The sequence below is a fragment of the Apus apus genome, chromosome 1 (assembly GCF_020740795.1).
Source record: "Apus apus isolate bApuApu2 chromosome 1, bApuApu2.pri.cur, whole genome shotgun sequence".
In the NCBI taxonomy this organism is placed as follows: Eukaryota; Metazoa; Chordata; class Aves; order Apodiformes; family Apodidae; genus Apus; species Apus apus.
Window position 1 is genome coordinate 171,153,328 of NC_067282.1, and position 19,650 is coordinate 171,172,977.

The 19,650-nt window shown below is 42.5% G+C and overlaps 1 protein-coding gene across 1 annotated transcript in view; it reads right to left on the reverse strand.

The window, feature by feature from the left end:
- The window catches only part of RASSF3 (Ras association domain family member 3), a 79,879-nt gene that overhangs the window by 54,553 nt on the left and 5,676 nt on the right, over positions 1–19,650 (reverse strand). Inside the window, exon 2 of the mRNA XM_051634160.1 lies at positions 17,444–17,568. Coding sequence (XP_051490120.1) covers positions 17,444–17,497 — 54 coding nt within the window. The 5' untranslated portion in view covers positions 17,498–17,568. The remainder of the gene's footprint in view (positions 1–17,443; positions 17,569–19,650) is intronic.

Genomic DNA, 19,650 nt, shown 5'->3' on the forward strand with positions numbered 1-19,650 from the left:
ACATGAGTGCAGACTGAGCACAAACAGGAGCCAGCTAAGCAGCTTCTCTCCATGTCCTGGTGAAGAAATGCCATGGGGACATGTACTTGCTACGGCAGATGCAACCTCAGACGGCATTATCAGGAATCCTCTTCCAGCTCCTGAAATTCTGAATTCTGGCTGATCCTTCAAGTCCTTTCAGTGTGACTCTTTAATCCAAAATGCTCAAAATGAAAGGGATACCTGGACACTAAAAATAACCCATGTAATCTCTTTTTTACTCACATGTTCACACACTTCCAGTCACACACCAAATTCGTGGTCTTCATCTATCATACTTAGACAGGTCAGAGAAAACAGAATCCAGAGCAAGTTCAGAGCACTCCCTCATACCATCTTGGGGTTGTGCTTGGAGCAGTCAGAGCTATATTATTTTGAAGAAAGATAGAAAAGGGACAGAAAGAGGAGATTGTGCTTGTCTCCTTTTTTATGATGTCCCAAACATGTGGCCACCTACTCATCTGCACAGTCTGAAATCAAGAGAGCTACTCCTAAACTTGAACATGCATATAGTGGAGGACTATGGTCATACCTTGGTTCCAACCTAAAGCTATAGAGATCAAACTGTACCCTTCTATAGTTTGAAGACACTGCCACGGAGTCTGGCCTCGTTTTCTGTATGAGAACCAACCTTCCCACATTCTGCCCAAACTCCACCAGGACCAACTGAAGGATCCCCACTGCCTTTGAAAGGATTTGGATAAAGCTCATAATGCAATCCTCTACGCCATTTGTGTGCAGTTTTCTTCAGGGTATTTGCATTCCAGTTAAGCAGAAGTGCTCTCCAAAGCAGACAGATTTGCTAATAGCTGACTATAAAATAAATTATTAAACAGATACTTTCTTGTCACAAATCAGAAAAAGTAGATTTTACAAGACAAACAATGAACAGATATCTCATGTCTGCCATACGTTTAATCAGAGTGTTTCAAAGTGCTGCACAAACACACTGAAGTGAGTCTTGCCGTGCCACTCATTCTCATTTCAAAGGCTGGATTTCCATGGCACAGACAGATTGGTGGATGTGCCAGCAGTAGCAGGAGTTCAAAGCTGAAAACCACATTACATCTGGCAATCTGTTCCCTGCAGCAATGGCTTTCTTAGCTTACACTGTAGCCAGCCCTAACAATGTCAGTTCACAAGTCTGTCAGCACTCAAATGCAGCCCCAAAGCCCCGACTCAATAAACAGGTCAAGAATTCATCCTTACTCACACAGTCCCATTGACGTGAATAGGCAGGCGTAAGTATAAGCTAAGGTTGGCAGAAGGGAAGCTCAGAGGCTTGGGAGGTTCTGTCATCTAATTCTCTGTAAGTACCCTCGTCTTGCTAGAGCAAGCAGCAGAGCTGCTGTACATGAACATATAATCTTAAGGAAATATTCTATAATAAAGTGTACAGAAAACAGACAATCTTCTACTTTTAATTCTCCTCCTAATTGCTAACAGTATGTAAAAATACTCAAGGCAGTAAAATTAACTAGGATCTTCTGGTTTAAGTATAGAAACCACAACTGTGGAAGCTCAGCATGCTTGTGGATACCACGAAAATGTGAGCCCTAATGTGCTGTAGCTGCAATTTGATTCTCAGCATCTGTCCTCAAACTGGTGACTTGGTGGGGGAAGGGGCCTTCTGGGCAGGGAATCACGTCCACATTGTCTTTTCCTAGACAAAGAAGAAGACTTTGTCCTGTCCTACTGTGACAATATGAGATGATACTTTTCTCTGTTTAATAAGTCTGATTGTGATAGACAGTAGAAACCCTCTAGAAACTGTGTCTACAAGTTTAGGACTTTCTAGTAAATCATCTTGACAACAGCCCGTGAAGACAAGCATCCCAGAAAGACAGCACTATTTGACAGAACAACAGATCCAACAACTTGTTGCTGAAATGCTTGTCTAATCCATCCAGTCCACCCCTAGCTGGAAAAATCTCAAAAACAAATTAGCCTTGAAGTTCAGTGCCCAACACTAGCCAAGCCAGCCCTGCCAGCTGAAATGCTGGTGGTAGCAGCAGGGCAGCCCTGCTTCTGTGCTCCTGCCTGCCCCCTTGCTCCCCAGCTTGCAGGCCCGGCAGGCAATGAAGGAGCTGCCAGCTGCCAGTGCAAGGTGATTATTTTTCTCTTTGCAGTGCTGCATAAGATTAACATTTTTCACATTTTCAGCAGGATGTGACTACCTTTGAATATCCTGCCCTGCATCAGGCTTTCCTTTAGCTCTCACTGACTCCTTTCACATTTGGTCCATGTCCCATTCACTGGAACAAGAGGTTACCAGTTCCCACCTTTGCTGTCATGATCTTCCTTGCTGCAAGAACACTGGTGCAAAGGAACAAAAAAATAGAACAGTTTAAAGAAGAAACAGGAGTGCAGGGACTGGAAAAACAACAACAACAAAACACACACACAGACACAAAAAAAACCAAACCCAAACAAAAAAAAAACACAAAGCAACCAAACAAAAAACCTCCACAAATGGAATTGAGAAATATGCAAATCAGACAAAGTAAAAAACAAAGAAAAAGCATAATATTTTGAAAGAAGAATCAGATTTTTCTTTCCAGAATTCCTGAAAATCCCAGGACAAGTGACCAGACAGATTTCTGGGTGGAAAAAGAGCACTTGCCTACGAAACCTGAGATGTATGTTTCTAATTTTGAAGGAAGATTTAGAAAAACACATACTGAAAAATTAAAAAGGATAATTATAGGAAAAGTACTCTATGTGGAAGGATAGGTAAGGAAAGTGTAAGTACCAGGGCTGAGAAGATACTGGAGAACTAGAAGAATGGAAAGGAAAAAAATGTAAATATGGTGCTTTTTTTTCTTTCAAAACTGTGGAATGATGTGCACAGCATCTTGAATCCTCAATTTAGCAGATTTAAAGTCAGGCTCCCAGCTTCACATATGGAGGGAAGAGGAAGGGAAGGAGAGGGTGCCTTACATCAATGACAAGTCCAGCAGAGCTGCAGACTGCACAGGGCTGTAGCCATGTCAGAGGTTTCCTGCTTCTGTGACTCTTGATCTCCTCTATCTACATGATGTAGTAGTGGCAGCTCTTTGGGGGAAAAAAAGATATGATCAGAGGGAAAATATGCGATATTTGCACTTAGATGCAGCAGGAGAACCATCTCACCCTGAGGGAAAGAATCTACTTATGCCTCTGCCTGTTGCCACGTCTGGTCCTGCCATGGGTGAAGAGGTCAGAGCCTGAGCCCTGGGCAGATGCAGGCAAGTTGATATGACTTATTCTTACCTGTTTCTTTAACAAAAACCCACAAATGCTATAAAAAGTAAAACACAAACAGCATATATTTAGGTCTCAAAGACTAGGACTTGTAAGCTGGGATATGTCTCCTTCACGACTGACTGCCCTGAGCTTAACATGTTCCTCCCAACCCTGCAGTGCAGGGCACGACCACAACCCTCCTTACTTCTCTAGCCTCCAGCACAGGTCAGACACAGGCCAGTATTCAGGTCACAAAGGAAACTAAATCTAGCACTTGACATACTTTTCCCTATTTGTTAGAGATAGCCTTTTATACTTCACATGCATAATAAGACCTACAATTTATAGGACTTGGACCTTCGCTGCCAAATAATTCAGTTTCACAGCTCAGTCCCAGAGTCCAGTATTGTGATAGCCTTATTTTACATGCTAGTTCATTTACATGTTTGTGGGCCCTCTTTTATAGCAAATCAGTGTGTTTCCTTCAAAACAAACCCAAGAGGTGCTTTTAGTGGTAGTCAACACCAGAAATCATGCCATCTCAGCAGCGTGGACCCCTCAGCCTTTCTCTGCTCTTAACTTGAAACATGAAATATTTAAGTAATTTAATTCTACTGTCATTGCTTTTGTTTATATTGTTTACAATGCTAATCTTGTTTTCTAAAACCAGTAAAACCCACTATTCTTAGAAAATAAAATTACTTTCTTATTTTACTAAGCTTGGATGATTACTCCTCACCTGGATTTTAAAAGGGATGATTTGAAATTTTAATGCTGTTACTATCTGAATGGAGAGAAATGGTGGAAGAACATGTAAAAAGAGGTTTTACACTGCAGAGCTTTTACTATGAAATTCTGCCATTTGCAGGACATCACAAATTATACAGAGATCCTACAGAAGCAACATCTCTGGTATTTTCCCACTGCAGCAATGTCCAGACTCTGATGCCATGGCCGTGGATTGATTTTTTAAGGCTTTAAAGAGGTGTAAACTCTGAGCTTCTGGGAACTGAACTAGTTGGAAAGTAAGCAAGATTTTTCTAAAATCACTTCCAGTTGTTGTCCAATCCTTTTTCTACAAACATAGCTACAGACTCATTGCACAGAAGCTACTTTCATACCACTGTTTGAGAAGACAGGTGGGTTTGAGGTAGACACGTGCACAGGGGCAGTCCCTATTCCTTGCCTCTCCAGCATGACCTGAGCTTTACGGAATCGTGGTTAAAAGTCATAGAAAATGGTTTGTCCAAAGGAGAAGCTGGGGGAAGGGAAGCAGAGGAGGCAAAGCAGATGTTTTGTGAGCTATGACTCCAGCATTTGGTACCAAGCATATGCTATATTTTCTACTTGAAAGCCGACTGCTGCTTCAAATGAAAATGGTTTCATATGTGCGGCACCATAAAATTACACAGACACAGAGGTCCACACTAACTAGCTGTTTACCTCTGCGTTCTACCACAGCACACAAGTTATAATCGGAGGAAGGAAACTCCTAGGAGATCTGAAGGCTTTAATTGTTTCAGTGTGCAGATGGTTTGCATTACAGCAAATCGACACAGCTCAAGGTCAACCCATAGTTCAGCAATAGCTGCTTTGGCAAGTGAATTCAGTTTGTTTATGCCTCTTCTGGGGAAGGTTTAGTGACTATGTTACTTATTTTGTAGGTATTTCTAGGCTTAAGAAACATCACAACAGGTGAAACTGGAGGAGCGTAGGTTGCCACAGCCATTTCCTTCATGCCTGGCACTAAGCAATTTTTAGAGCAGCTAAATATAGCTGTTTTCCTACAAGATTTGAACACTTTGTTTCAACATGTTCTCTTTTCTGTCACTGACATAAAACCACTCTATTACAGACTCATGAAGACATCTCCCGCAGCTTTGATTATCTTTGCTGTGCTGAGATTTGCCACACAACTGCTGCACCCTGCACACATACGTCATTACTCTCACCCTTAGCTATCAATCCGAGCTGCCCCTCTCCCAGAGGTTCCCAATCCCACTGACCAGGCAGCTCAGCTGTTTGTGAAGCAGCTGCTGGACTGCCTCAATTTAGGGTTTAGATGATTAGGATAAACCGGGACCAATTTTTTTAATATATATATATTTTTTTTTTTAATAGCACCAGGCTGAAATCTGCCACAGCACAGCAGCTGCTTCATCAGCTGAGCCATCCCTCCGGGTGAAATGGAGCTCCCCAGGAGGAAAGCAGGCTGAGCACCAGGGCAGGGGGGGACTTCTGTAACGATACCAAGGTAACCAGTTGGAAACCTCCCTGTGGGAGAGGAAGACAAAGTTCTCTGGGGCACAAAGCACCAGACTGCATGAGCCACAAGCACTTTCTACTGCCATGTACACACTGGATCCCAGATCTGTCCAGACAGGTGCTGTTACAAAGGCAATCCTGCCAACACCAACTGTTAAAAAACTGCATTCAGAAAAAACATACAAAAATATTTTTGTTTTTAAAAGGATGGTCTTCGTTCCTCACACCTTGTATTTGAGTTCTGCTGATCAGCGCTTATTTCCGTTTCCAGTATATTGTCTGCATCATTCACCCTCTACCTCTTGACCCTCAGGGCAGTACCAGACCCTCCCCACATAATCGTGGGGCAGCACCAGGTCTTCCCACCTGCACTTGGTGTCTGGAATGCCAGACCTGGAGAGAAACCACAGCAATGCACTGCCAAAGAGAGGTTATATTCATGTGACTCAATAGATGTACAGATGTGTATGCCCATATGGGCAGGTAATTTAACACTGTGGGTGCTTCCCTCCTCCCCTAACATGCGACCAAATTAGCAGAGTCACAGGATAATTGAAAGATGGGTTGTACCTCCAGGCCAGAAAGTAATTGGTGAATTGGCAGTCTACTTGCAGATCTCAAGATATGTCAGAAACACCACTGAATGTAACATCACAGCAGAACAATGCTAAAAAGCTCACACGCTTTTCTGTATGCATTAGAGCATCTCCCTTCATTTTGTTTGGGTCTGGAAGTCTTTAAAAAAAATAAAATCTGTTTCAAAGACCTGTTTTTACATTAACTTAGGAAAACTCTGCAAAACTTTTTAACAGAGGCTTGTGGCAGGGCTGTGAGGACTTGAAACAGAGAAGTACACTGTGAGCTGTACCTAACAGTTTCACATCCATGCCCCGGAAGCAATCTCCTGCCACAACCCCCACACTCTGTCCTCTGCAGTCCTCGATGTGGACTTAACATCTGCTTCAGCATCTGCTCTTTCAGGAGGATCTGTCTCTATGTGCTTTGCTGCTCTCATGAGGTCTGCCTGCTATTCCTCAGCACTCACCATGGCTCTGCAGTCGGGCAAATACCCTTACAAGGAAACACAGTGATTCGCCCCCCTCCTCGGTGGGAGCCCAGCAGGCACATCTACCACTGTAAATCCCTAATCCAGCTTTACTGGGTCCATTTAAAATACATTTAGGAGGCAAATGGCAACCTGAGCTTTAGGTCTAATTCTTCCCACAGATAATAAGCTGAGGTGCATTTAGAGGACAGCGTGTGAAGTTTGCCTAGCTCCTAACTTGGACAAGAGGCTGCAGGCATCTGGGTCAGAAGGCGTGTGGCTGCCAAAACCAAACAGGCAGCTGGGAGCAGAGCAAACTGCCTCCATCAGCCCTGCCAACAGATCCTGCAGGTCAGCTATTGAAATGATTTGCACATCAGCATATTTCAAATTTCAAATGCAGCCTTTTGCAAAAAGACCACAGCAAGAGCATTTGTAAAGAAGGGGCTGTTCTCATAGGAAAGCAATTTCCTAAATAACTCATTTCCTGACTCAAACAGCAGAAAGGTAGAAGCTTTTCCTAAAACTGGCATTGAGGGCATATCTGTGACATGGAGATAATTACTGGAAGTAACTAGTGAGACTGCCAAATTCAACTACAGCAGAACTGCCAGATTTTTTTTGTTCTTCTTAATTGCAGCCAAAAACCACAGGTGACTTGAAAGCATGGGGATGTGTGGAAGGACCAGAACAGACTGCTCTTAGGCACAGTGCTTTAGCACGATCTAGAGGCCTTGTCTATGTAATGCTGCCAACCGCTGGATCATGGCCAACTAATCTTAAAATTCAGGTAGGCTGGGGGTGGGTGGCATGGAGGCATGCACACTTCCCTCAGATCAGAAGCCCTGTGTCTGCTAACCTCTCTTTCTGGTGAGGGAAGCAGGGCAGTTCTTGTCCCCAGGTCTAGGACATGCTGTGCTGACTCCCCAGCAGGCAATCTCAGTCCAAAGAAGGCTCAAAATTGCAAGTTGAGGACACTTTAAAGAAAAGAGGGTTAATAGATGTTTACAAACTGTTAGTGAAACGATCTGTTGCAGAAAACTCTACCTCACTGACTCCACTGGATGTTACATCTCCTTTTTCACTGTCTAACTTAATGCAATGATTCTCAAACCCCAGAGTGGGGCTGCCCTGGGAGATCCAGACTGCGTGATGGGAGACAGAAGAATAAAAAGACCAAGATGGTTTCTGCCAGCCCCTTCTTGTCCCTCTTTTGCTTCTCTCTTCCTCTTTCTCTACCAGTGAAGATCCCTCCTCTCTCCACCCCCACCATGAGGGCTGTGCACATGGGACAAGTTACTCCTGTGTAAGACAAAAGGACCTGGCAGCAAAAGGGTGAAGCCTGGCAGCTCGGGGAGGGGGGGTTGTTGGGCAGGTGGGTGTCGGGGAGGCTGTGAGTGTTGTGCAGCCCAGCCCAGCCCAGCTTGAGAGGCTCCTGCTGGGAGATCCCACAAAGGATCTCAGAAAGATGGTTCAGCCAAAGGAGAGGACCCTTGCTCTGTCCCAAAACAGTGATGTTAAGGACACGTCTCAGACAGACAGCAGCTGCCTAATTACAACTGGAAATATGGATTCTATGTATTTCCAAAACCACTTATTTTTTTGTATTCATTCACTCCAATAAGTTGTTCCTGTCTTTAGCTCTATCTGCTAATTGTGGGGAAAAGAATATAAAGAACCCAGCAAAATCATAGTTCACAAATGCAGCTGTCAAAGATTTTACTCCTTCCACCCTCTCATACTGACTTACCTCTGAATTACCCTATATATAATCCTCAATTTTAAGAATACACCCTTGCTTTCCTTCCCGTGATTACAGATTCTGTAACAAATTCAGGAATATTCTTAGAAGTTACAGGTAATGCATAAAGAAGAAAAAATCAAGTTCTCAGAATGTAACTTACAGTGCATTTATTCACCTAAAATACTTTGCAAGAAAGAGCTCCTTCTCAGTGCAACTATGAGCAGCAGATAAGCAAGGAACATTACACACAATGTCGTCATTTCCAAAAACATCTTCTACTCCTGACTTTCAGACTGAGATATATTTGAAGTAAAATGAAATAGCAGGTTTGCATACCGTGGGCAACTCCCTTGGAGAAGGAAGAAAAGAAAACTGGAGGCAAAAGACTAAAAATTAAATCAGCACATCTGAAAACCAAGGCCAAATTGACTTGCTGAAGGCCGTATCTAATCAGTCAGTAGTAGAGCGAGGACTAGAGTTCTGGCTTCCTCAGTCCCAGTTTCACGCTCTGATTCCTACCTCAAACAAATTGCTTTACAATAGTCGTAAGACCTGACTGATTAGTCATATATGCAGATAAGAAAATCTCTCTTCAAGGTTACTGTAAAGGAAAATATTGGTAAGGATGGCAGAAGGAAAGTTGGAGAGGACAGTGCATATGGAAAAGTCAGAGCTGAGCATAGACTGAGACATGTTCCTCTAAACACAAGTTTAGGAGCACTGGGAAATGTAAAAGTAGTGTTCAGCCCTGCTACACACTTGTTTTCCTTCAACAGAGAATAATGTTGCAGAATTGTCTCTTAAGGCAGTTGTGATAGAAATGCTTAATGAAATCAAGACAACGTGATTTTATCCTGAAGTCAGCTAGGTGAGGTCAGCTGCAGGCAGGATGCACGGTGCTGACCTCATCCTGCTACCCCATAGTAACTGTCACCACGGCTTTGTTCTCACTTAGGAGAACTTATTTGCTTTGTAAAGCAAAATAATCAATTATGGTATTTATCTTGCTGTAAACAAACACTTTGTCAGAGAAGACAAAGCCTTAAAAGAGGGCTGTCCATGGCTACATACACACTTGCAAATACTGACAGAGCAAGAGATGGGAGAAGCATAGGATATGATTCAGGCAAAGCAAATAATTTTATCCGGTTATCCAGCTCACAGCAACACATTAGCAGGCAAAATACCTGAAATGGGCATCTGCAGCTCTCCATTGGTCCACAGGACTAGCTGTAATGTATCTTCTTGAAAACCTCTTGGGGTACCATGGTGAAAATTTTCCTCCCAAAGGTAAAGGGAAGATGATTTTTTCCATTTTCTCTAGGAATTATCCACAAAGAAAAGGTGCCCAAAGACCTACTGGGTTTATCTTCTCAGAGGACCATTCTGCATCCAAGCAGCATGGCTCTATGATCAGCTGGGCCAGGAGCTGATCCAAAACTCATCCTTAGGAGAGTCCTCTTGATTGAGAACTGGATCACAGAAAAGAGAAGTGGCTGAAGGATTCAGGATGCTATCTATATTTTATATGAAAAACAACACTGCACTCCACCTTGCAGCCTCCTCACTTTATGACCAGGATCCTGAATTTGCAGGTGCTCCAAATCTGAATCAAGATGGGAAGTGAAGTGGAAGCGGCTGCATCCCCCAGTCTGTACCCACCCAGAGGGAAACAGTCATGTGGGCTTCTCTGTGTCAGCCCAACTGAAACACGGTTACATGCAAAATGTTTGCCAAGACAATATACAGAAGATATGCTTAAGAAAAGAGGCTTCAGTGAACAACCCCTTTCCTTGCTAAGTATGTAAAACCTCTCAAATGCATTTTCTTCCTTTTTTCTTCCATGTAATACGTGAATTTCTTTTTTCAGCAAGCCAAAACAGATGTAGATAGAAAATAAATGAGAGTCATAAGAAAACTAAAGGTCACGGGTGAAAGAGGATCAAGATGCAAAATTACCTCTGGAAAAAAATTGTCATCTGGAATATCTAACAATAATGTAAGGTGTGTATCTTTAATGACGTGATGAAGGGATTTACCTCATTTTTAAAAGGGTTTTTATATCACTTGTGAAATAAACATTCATGGAAATTAAAAAAAAAAATAAAATTATAACTGTTCACCAGCATAATCTTTGTAGGGCAAACCAGATCTAAAATGCTTGTCTACATTTTATAGCTCTGTCTCTGTGTTCAGAAGAAAGCACAAAACAGCCTTTTGTATACAGGTAGCTTCTTCCACTTGGCAGTAAAGGATCAGATGGTTACAGGAACCAGAGGTGCAACGTCCCCACTGGGACCTATGCTGCAGGAATGGAGGCTTACAACAGTTTAAATAAAAGGGAGAAAGAAACACAACAAGGTGGCTATTGCTCGAGATCTCTCACAAGACCTACAAGAAACCACTATGTTCTCATTCTGGAAAACCAGCTACTTCTTTATGCTTTGGGTAGGAATAAGAGGACTACTCCCCAGAAGTATAACTAGTATGAGTTATTTGACATTCCTTTTCAATTACATATGACTGGTGATGGTTTCCTACTTCCCAGTAAGTGTATTGAAGGACTAACACTCCACTGCTGAATTTTTATGCACTTAGACATACAATTTGCAGACTAAATTGGGAATATGTGAGTTCTTATCCAGGCTTCCCATGGAGCAGACTGACATGAGACAACACATGCAAGACTGGAGGTTCCACTGTAGAATGAGATCCCTGGAAGAAGGGGAACCACTAGGCAACACACAGGGAGCCAGGGAGAAACCAGGTTCACACAAACAGACTGGCACCTCTACACTGAGGAAGAGTCCAGAGGGCAGCTTTTAGGCAGTGCCCCTGGTTAGAAGAAGCCACGGATCAGTAAGAAAAAAAGCTACCTCCTGTAGTGTGGTTCCTGCTCTCTGGGAAACAAAGCTTTACATTCCTCTAAGATAAACAGGACTGCATCAGAACAACATAGGGCTCTGTTCCCTACCTGTTTTCCTAACAGCTGTCTGTGGGGCTGCTGGTTGGCAAGCTACTTGGATCAAAGACTGGGAACAAATATTTTCATATCTTCACCCAGCAATGTTATCATTAATCAAAAACCACTCCCCACCTTCCTTCCCCACCAGGGAAGGTTTTGCATCATGCCCTTCCTGCAGTGAGTCAAAAGGCAGCAACAATCTCTGTACATTTCCAACAGCTGCTAACACCATAAGGCAACAAAAGAAGCCTGATACTGTAAAAGAAAAAAAAGAAAAAAAAAAAAAAAAGGAGAGCGAAGCTCCAAGAATATTTTACGTAATCTGGATGAGAAAATGGGATGTGAGTTTCACGATGGTTCTGACTTTCTCTTCTAACCAGCTCTTGCTGTTAACTTGTTATTTGCTTAGGGCAGGTCTAGGTGGGGTAAATTAAGCAGTCTGCAGTCATGTCACCAGCCCAGCTACCTTCCTGAACATTCAAATGCAAAATATAGCCAGCTTAATGAATAAATGCACTAGAAAGTGTGTGATGTTAAATATTTCTTTGGACCCTCATCCTGCTTGGAAACCAGTCACCCCTGCAGTGTAATAGATTAGGACACATGTGACACAGTCATTCCATTCAGGTTGAGGTGTCTTATATATTTATACATTTAAATAAATATAAATATTTACAGATTTATAAAGTAAATAATCAGGCAGTCTGCTAAATGGGGGAGTAAAAGCCACTGTCACCCTATTTACCAGCCTATCTCTACCAGAAAGGTGAAGCCTAGTTATCCATCTGTCATCTATAGCACATGGACTTTTAAGAAAAGTCAGCTTTTGGATTGCATCAGGACAGACTCTCAGGGGTCAGTGGTCAGCCCCCACTCACCAGTTTCCCAGACAGTGCTCTTTTTCTTCGCATGTTTTAAGGGTTGAGTGAGGTACTCAAGACACTATCAAATTTAGTGATTAATCACCCAACAACTGGGCAACTTCCATGTACAATCATCATCCACAAAACATAACTACAAAACACCCCTCTTCGAGCATGCACGGTTTGATGCAGGCAGCAAACATCCATTTGCCCACCCACACCCCATCAAAACCAATCATCCTAGTGATCGCTGTCCTGATGAGCATGTTGAAAAATCTACCTTAAAGATACAAAAGAAAACATGCTCTGATCTCTTCACTGCAAACTATCACAAGTCCAGCTCTCAGGATCCTTGTTGCCAGCCCCCCCCCCCCGACTCCGCTCGCTCAGGCAGAGCTTGGCCACCCCACACAATGGTGTGCAGCAATATCATGATATGCAACATACACAACACACAAACCATAAAGATTTAGAGGATCATTTCACCCTGAACTTTTTATCCAGAAAGATTAGGCAGTGCTATTTGAATATCAGAGAACCACCTGGAACACACGAGGCGTGCAAGCCTGTATCACTTGTATTAAATGTGAAATGTGATCATCTGTGTTCTCCTGAGCCTGTTGAGGTACTGGGAAGGGATTTGTAACTTTGAATTAGGAAGAAAATTGCCACGATAAAAAAATGCAGTTGGCATTTTACATCCTACACAACACTGATGGCAGCAACTGGAAAGGATTGTTGAAAAATGCGTGTGGTAAGAATACCCTGTATTAGAAATAAATGGTGCAAGAAGAACATTGATCTTATAATGACAGCTGACAAAACAGCAGGTTGAAGCTGGCCACATTACTGGGAAAACACATATAATTTTCTAGGGACACTATACAAATCTCTTGAATGTGAAAACACATAACTGTGCAAAAATCAAATGTGCATTTTAAATGTTTTCCTGATTTAATAGGAGCATTTTCCTGTAATTTTAAACCTTGTCTGCTTCTTCTACATAGCTATAAAATAAGAGCATTTAACTGGAGTTGATCTGGTTGCTAAACAACCGATAATTGATCTCTGGGTTTCAGCAATGTGTTCTTTAAACATTGAGCTTGCTACCTTTATGTTTGAAAGTCCAGGCCTGTCTAGTATCCAAATGCTTTACATGAAAAAAACCCCACCCAAAACGCAATCAAAAACCTTACCAAAAATAGTTGGTAGATACATTTACTTATCAAAATGTGTGATTTCTAAATATTGTTCAAAAACCATAATGGCGTAATAACATGACCGATGGCCTCTTTGGGCTGAAAATTCCAACCATGTGCTACCAAGCTGAAGTTCACATTGTTAAATATATTAATTCCAGTATTTGTTATTTGGTGGTATGATGTGCCTCACTATGTGCCTCATACAGTCTGTACCAATTGAGCTTTAAGATCCACTTTCCATTTTAAAAAATGGATGCACTTCTTTAACTGCATCTTTTGCATTTGTCCTACTTGCAGTATTCAACTACTGTCTCAAGTCACTATTGGCTCAAGCTCTCACTCAGTCTGCTCTAGCAACCTGACCATTGCATTATTGCCTACTCCAGAGGATACTTAAGAAGTTAAAATACCTAACATAAAATGACAGAATAGTTTGGGCCAAAAGGGACCTTTAAAAATCACCTAGGCCTTGCAGTTAGCAGGGATGTCTTCCACTAGAACAGGTTCCTCAGAGCCCTGTCCAATCTGATCTTGAATGTTTCCAGGGATGGGGCCTCTGCCACCTCTCTGGGCAACCTGTTCCAGTGTCTCACCAACCACACTGTAAAAAATTTCTTCCTTATATCTAGGCTAAATCTCCCTCCTGTAGTTTTAAACCATTACCCCTTGTCCTCTTGCGAAAAGTCCTACTAAAAAGTTTGTACCTATCTTTCTTATAAACCCCCTTTAAGTATTTAAAGACCAAAATAAGGTCTCCCTGGAGGCTTCTCTTCTTCAGGCTGAACAACCCCAACTCCCCCAGCCTTTTTTCATAGGAGAGGTGCTCCAGCCCTCTGATCATCCTTGTGGCCCTCCTCTGGACTCGCTCCAGGAGCTCCATCTCCTTCCTGGGCTGGGGCCTCCACAGCTGGACACAGTACTCCAGGTGGGTCTCACAAGAGCAGAGTAGAGGGGCAGAATCACCTCCCTTGACCCACTGGCCATGCTTCTTCTGATGCAGCCCAGGATACAGTTGGCCCTATGAACTGCGAGTGCACACTGCTGGCTCAAGTCCAGCTTTTCATCCCTACAGAAAATTTAACTTCTTAAAATGCTGCAATAAATATAAAATTTAAAGCTCTTATGTCAGTACTATGCAAAGCCCACGTCAGTAATATGCTCGTGAAGGAAGGCTGCAGACGGTACTGGAGGAAGAGTTGTTGTGGATACTCTCAAATTATTTTTTGAAAGCTTGGGACTATTTTCTAGTATGTATAATCTAGAAAGGCTTTTGTTTACGCCAAATGCATTTCCCTAAAAGTAGCCTGAGCAATGTACACAATTAGAACTGAAATCAGCTCCAGGTTTAGTTTAAAATTGTTCCCAGTCACTGGCAAAATGAAACTATGCTCGGCCTGCCAAAACAGCTGTCACTCAGTTTTCCTCTTTCCTATCAACTACTACCAAGCATAATCAGGTTTAGCAGAGATCTGAAATATACAAGCCATAAAAAAGCATCTCCATTGTATAGAGGACATGGCACTACCAAGAATTAGTAAGGGAGAGCAAACAATAACTAAACGGTAGCTTTCATTAGTAATTCAGAGCTGTAAGCATCTCCATCGCGGTACTTTGCTCTGTATTGTAAGTTTCCTCCCAAAAATGGTATTTTGGAAAAAGGGATGTCAAACTAACTCACCTCTGAGTGTGAAGAACTGAAAGTACTTTCAGTTCCAGTTACATTTAGATGACAACCTCAGTGTCCATTCTGGTCCAGAAGTTTCTGTATTTGGACTGGGAGATCCTCTCAGTCCTCTCTGGAAGTGTTCAAGGCCAGGCTGGATGGGGCTTGGAGAAACCTGGTCTAGCAGGAGGTGCCCTTGCCCATGCAGGGGGGTTGGAACTAGGTGATCTTTAAGGTCCCTTTGAACCCAAACTATTTTATGATTCTATGATTTTCCAGAGCAGATTAATGTATTTTCAAGCAATCTGTGAGGTGTTATTAACCAAGCCACTTGGGACAGCCTATGTCCCTTTCTGTACTTTACCAAGTGCCTCAAGTCTTGTACAAACCTCACCTCTGGACACCTTCTGTCTTTGGGAAAGTTTGTGAGCAGTAAGACTTCTTTGGGAAGGCATACCATCTTGAAGGAGAAAAGAAATAACTTCAAACAGAAAAGAGAGATCACCTTAAGGCTGAGACTAAGTCCAGCAAATTCTAGAATGAAAGGAAAAGTAATTTTGAAAAGGCAGCTGAGTTGGGAGTTGTATTTCATTAAACAGTAACCTGTAAACAATAGCTCTTGGAACAATGTTTCCATTCACAGATCTTATAATTATTTTTAAAAATTCTAGCTCCTTTTTACCTACAAGTAGTCCAGAATGACAAAGCAGTACAAGCAGGTAGGCCACAGGGGAGCGAAGGCAAACCTGGCAGCCTCCATCGGTCACTGTGCACAAAGAAAATTACTTCACCGAGTAGGAAACATTCCAGGTTTTGTTTATGGAAATGATTGCTGCTTCAAAAATCAATGGATGATGAATGCTGAAAACACCGCTTGAATCCTCACGTACTTGTAGCAGTTGTCAGACACACACTGACCCAGACACTAGTGAGGAAAATGGAGATTTGCAACAACTGTCATCCACAGCAACTAGCCAAACTGAGACTTCTTCCAAGAGGAAGGACTCAGTAGGAAACAATAACAGTACTTCTTTGATGCAATCTTGTTGCACACAAACAAATGCACATGAAATTTGGCTCCCCTGAGTTCTGTAAGGCTCAAACAGCAACAGTTTCCTTGCTCAGGTTTCATTGCCGCTGTACACAAGACAGCACTAGCTCTTTCTTAGATCTCTCGTGGCCAAAGTTGCATATGCCTTTTTGAGTATAAGTTACTTTTATTTGCCTTCTCTTTCTGCTTCTTTGGTATTTTCTTGCTGATAGTCACCCACACTTCCAAAACCCGTGTTGCCACATCCTTCCTCCTCCTCAGCCCTGCTACTCCTTCCAGCATATGAGTATTCCCCTTCTCTCTTCCCAACAGCAAGTCCTGAGCAGCTCAGGAGAGACACTGTCCTCAGTTGCCATTTGGGTGCCTGGAGCAAGCATCTCCCTTACTAATTAAATATTGCACATGCAGAGGAAATTCACTGCTGACCTGGAGCACATGCAGTAATCTCAGCAAGGGCATGGAGAAATTCGGGTGCCCTCTCAGAAGTTTCTACTGGTTAAATTTGTATGTTCAAGAGGTTAACATCTGATTCAGTTTGGGTGGACTGTTGTAGAGGATAAAAGGTAAATGTATTTGAAATTGCAAAGAGGCATAAGCTAATTAGCACAATACAATCTTTATCACAGAACTAAAGGTCTGTGGGGCTCATTATCACTGTATGAACCTCCTTCTCAGAGGACCCCCTGCTCTCTCTGCAGAAATGGGCTGCTTTGATGTGTTCCCTGAACAAAGAGAAAGGCCCTGATATTGAGGGTGAAAAGCAAGGAGTGACAGTCTGTGGTGGTTTAAGGAAGGAGATGAGGAGGCACACTGTGACCCATTACAGACGCTGGGGAATCCAGGCGAGGAAATTTGAAATTACCCTAAGAGGGATTTGATGAGAAGAAGGGGATTAACACCAAACCCACTAGGATTTCTAATGGTCACAAATAGCCAAGCCCTTACTTTTATTTGCCCCCCTGTGGCACCACACCCAGCAACACAGAACACCTGGGCTATCAAGCACACTTTGTGAGCTACCCCATGGTATGGCTCAGTCTATCTGAAGTGGAACTCTGTCCTCATGATATTCCCTGCTGTACTTGCCTGCTCTGACTCCACAATGACCCAAACCAACCAGAAAAAATACCTTTTTGTGGGATTACTTTTCAGCCAGTTTAGCTGAAAATTAATTGGAGCAGGCGCGACCCAGCGGGAAGCAGCCGGTTGCAGCTTGACCCAGCTGTACTGTAAAATCACAGCACTGGGTGGGAAATTTAGCTTTGCTGGCCATGCCTAAGTGAGACATTCTTCCTGAGAAGCTGGGTGAGGCAGGCAGACCACACTTCATTACGGAGCTGACAAGAGAAAGCAGTAATTACATGAACACCACATCTATTACCTGCCCGTTGCTGTAAGATGGATCTAAGGTGTCCTGTGGAGCAAGGCAGTCCATTAATTTTCCATTCCTCCAGCAGCCCAGGTGCACCAGGTCTCGGCAGTGAGCATGGCAGGTGTACTTGCAATCTGAAACACCCACACAGACACACCAAGGAAAAATTAAAAAAAAAAAAAGAAAAAGAAAAGAAAAAAAGAAGGAAGAAGAAGAATTGTTTAGAAATTAAGTTGCTGCAGGCAGGACCTAGGAGCAAGACATATCTCATTTGCTTCGTGACCTCAGAGAAACTACCACCTCTCGACTGAATCTCCCCATCCATCCGTAAAGATAATAATAGTTACACATTATTGGAGATGTAAATTCACAGGAGCGAAAGTGACAGGGCAGCACACCTCCCAGAGTCACACTGACACAGCTGCACTGATGCAGCTCACTAGTTAGATCGGAGCTACCTCAGTGAGGTGTTTTTGCACAAAGTCTGTGCCATGTACTATGTATTAGCTACTGTAATATAAGCACAAAAGGGGTGGTTCTCAGAAAAGACCCAACATTTATGATTTTCAGATGAGAATTTCTATGCAAGTACAATCACTATTACAGGTTTTAACCTTTGGTTTTCTTAAGAACATTCACACGAATAATGAAAACAGAATGAGAAGCTTACGTGAAGCTGTAATTAACCTGTTAAATCACAAAGTTCCCTTCAGGAACAATTCAGAAATTTCACTTTCTGGCTAGTAAAATCAACTAAGATGTCTATTAGAAACACAAATTCTTGATAACAGAGGCAGGTGGCCCTATCTCTAGTAAGAAATCAGATGATCCATATGCCCTCTAATCTCTAAGAGAGAATCACTTTAACAGTGCTTGCAAAAACAACATATAATTGCTCTGAAACCTTGTTGCAATTGCTGTTTTTCTGTGTAAACTGGGCAGAGTTCATGATACCACCTTTGTCTAGCACTGAATGTCACTTTCTATTTTTAGGTTGTAAATTGTTTATAATTTTGCCACAGAGCAACCACTTGTACTGCAAGTTTCCATGCTGGGGAACATCATGCTGTTTGTTTCAGAACATTTTGGCTAAAACAATTCAGCCATTTCCAAGAATGACTTTTGGAGGAAATGCTTTAATTCTCCCTAACTAAACCACACTTTAAAATACTGTTTTGGTGCAAAGCTTCACACTTCCCAGGTTTATAGCAAAAGCTGAATTCTGAACGGGCTTTTTTTTTGTTACCTTATCAGCCTCTCAAAAATCTCAGTTTCTCTCATGCTTGATTAGATTACCATTATAGTTCCTGAATAATACATTTTTTAAGGTTCCCATTTCCAATCCATACTCATCAGCAGTGCTACAGGGCAAGGCAGCAGCATGTTCCCCAAGATGCTGCTCCTTTTGGCAAGGGACTGGATCTTTAATGTAAGATCCCTGCATCAGCAGATCATGCAAAAGTAAAAATTGTATATAATGTGTTTAAGGCATAAACATGCAATTACATTCCATGCCTGATACAGAATTTATGCTCTACTTGCATTAAGGCAAGATTAAATACATTTTATTTGGCATAAAGTCTGCCAATACAGTCAACCATTCAAAACTTCTCCAATGCCAGTGACCCAGCAGAGCGATTCCACCCTGGACCAGCACTCTGGATCAGGTAACTAGGATGTTGCTGATCTTAAACCAGGCTGACTATAACACAGTAATATATCTCAAGTCACACTCCTCCTGGGACATCAGCAAATAGCTTCCAGCTAATTATGGGGCAAGAAAGGCCCCCTGTTGCAGTATAAGTCAAAACACTGAAAAAAAATGCTCTAGTTCTCTAAAACCATCACTGTATTTAATGCAGAATTTGGAAAACAAAAGCCAAGTAGGCAGAAGACTACAGGGGGAAGAAAGGATGTTTAAGGCAGCTGCATGGTGTCCAGGAGAAATAACAGCTGTTCCTTGCACCCTTTTGTGATGCCAATGTGGCATCACAAATCGGGCAAGCCATACCAGATTTACCCCAGTTTCTCCTGGGTGCCACATTTGAGCTACTTCATCCAATTTGCAGGAAACATGGAGCACTCACAATCACAACTGGAGTCAGCGAGAACTGTGCTTTTAACCCAAAAGAGGTTTTTCCAGGGCTCTGTTTTATGCTTATGCAGCTGGGATTATTTTTCAGATGGACTCACACACCTCACCGAGAAGTTTTAGA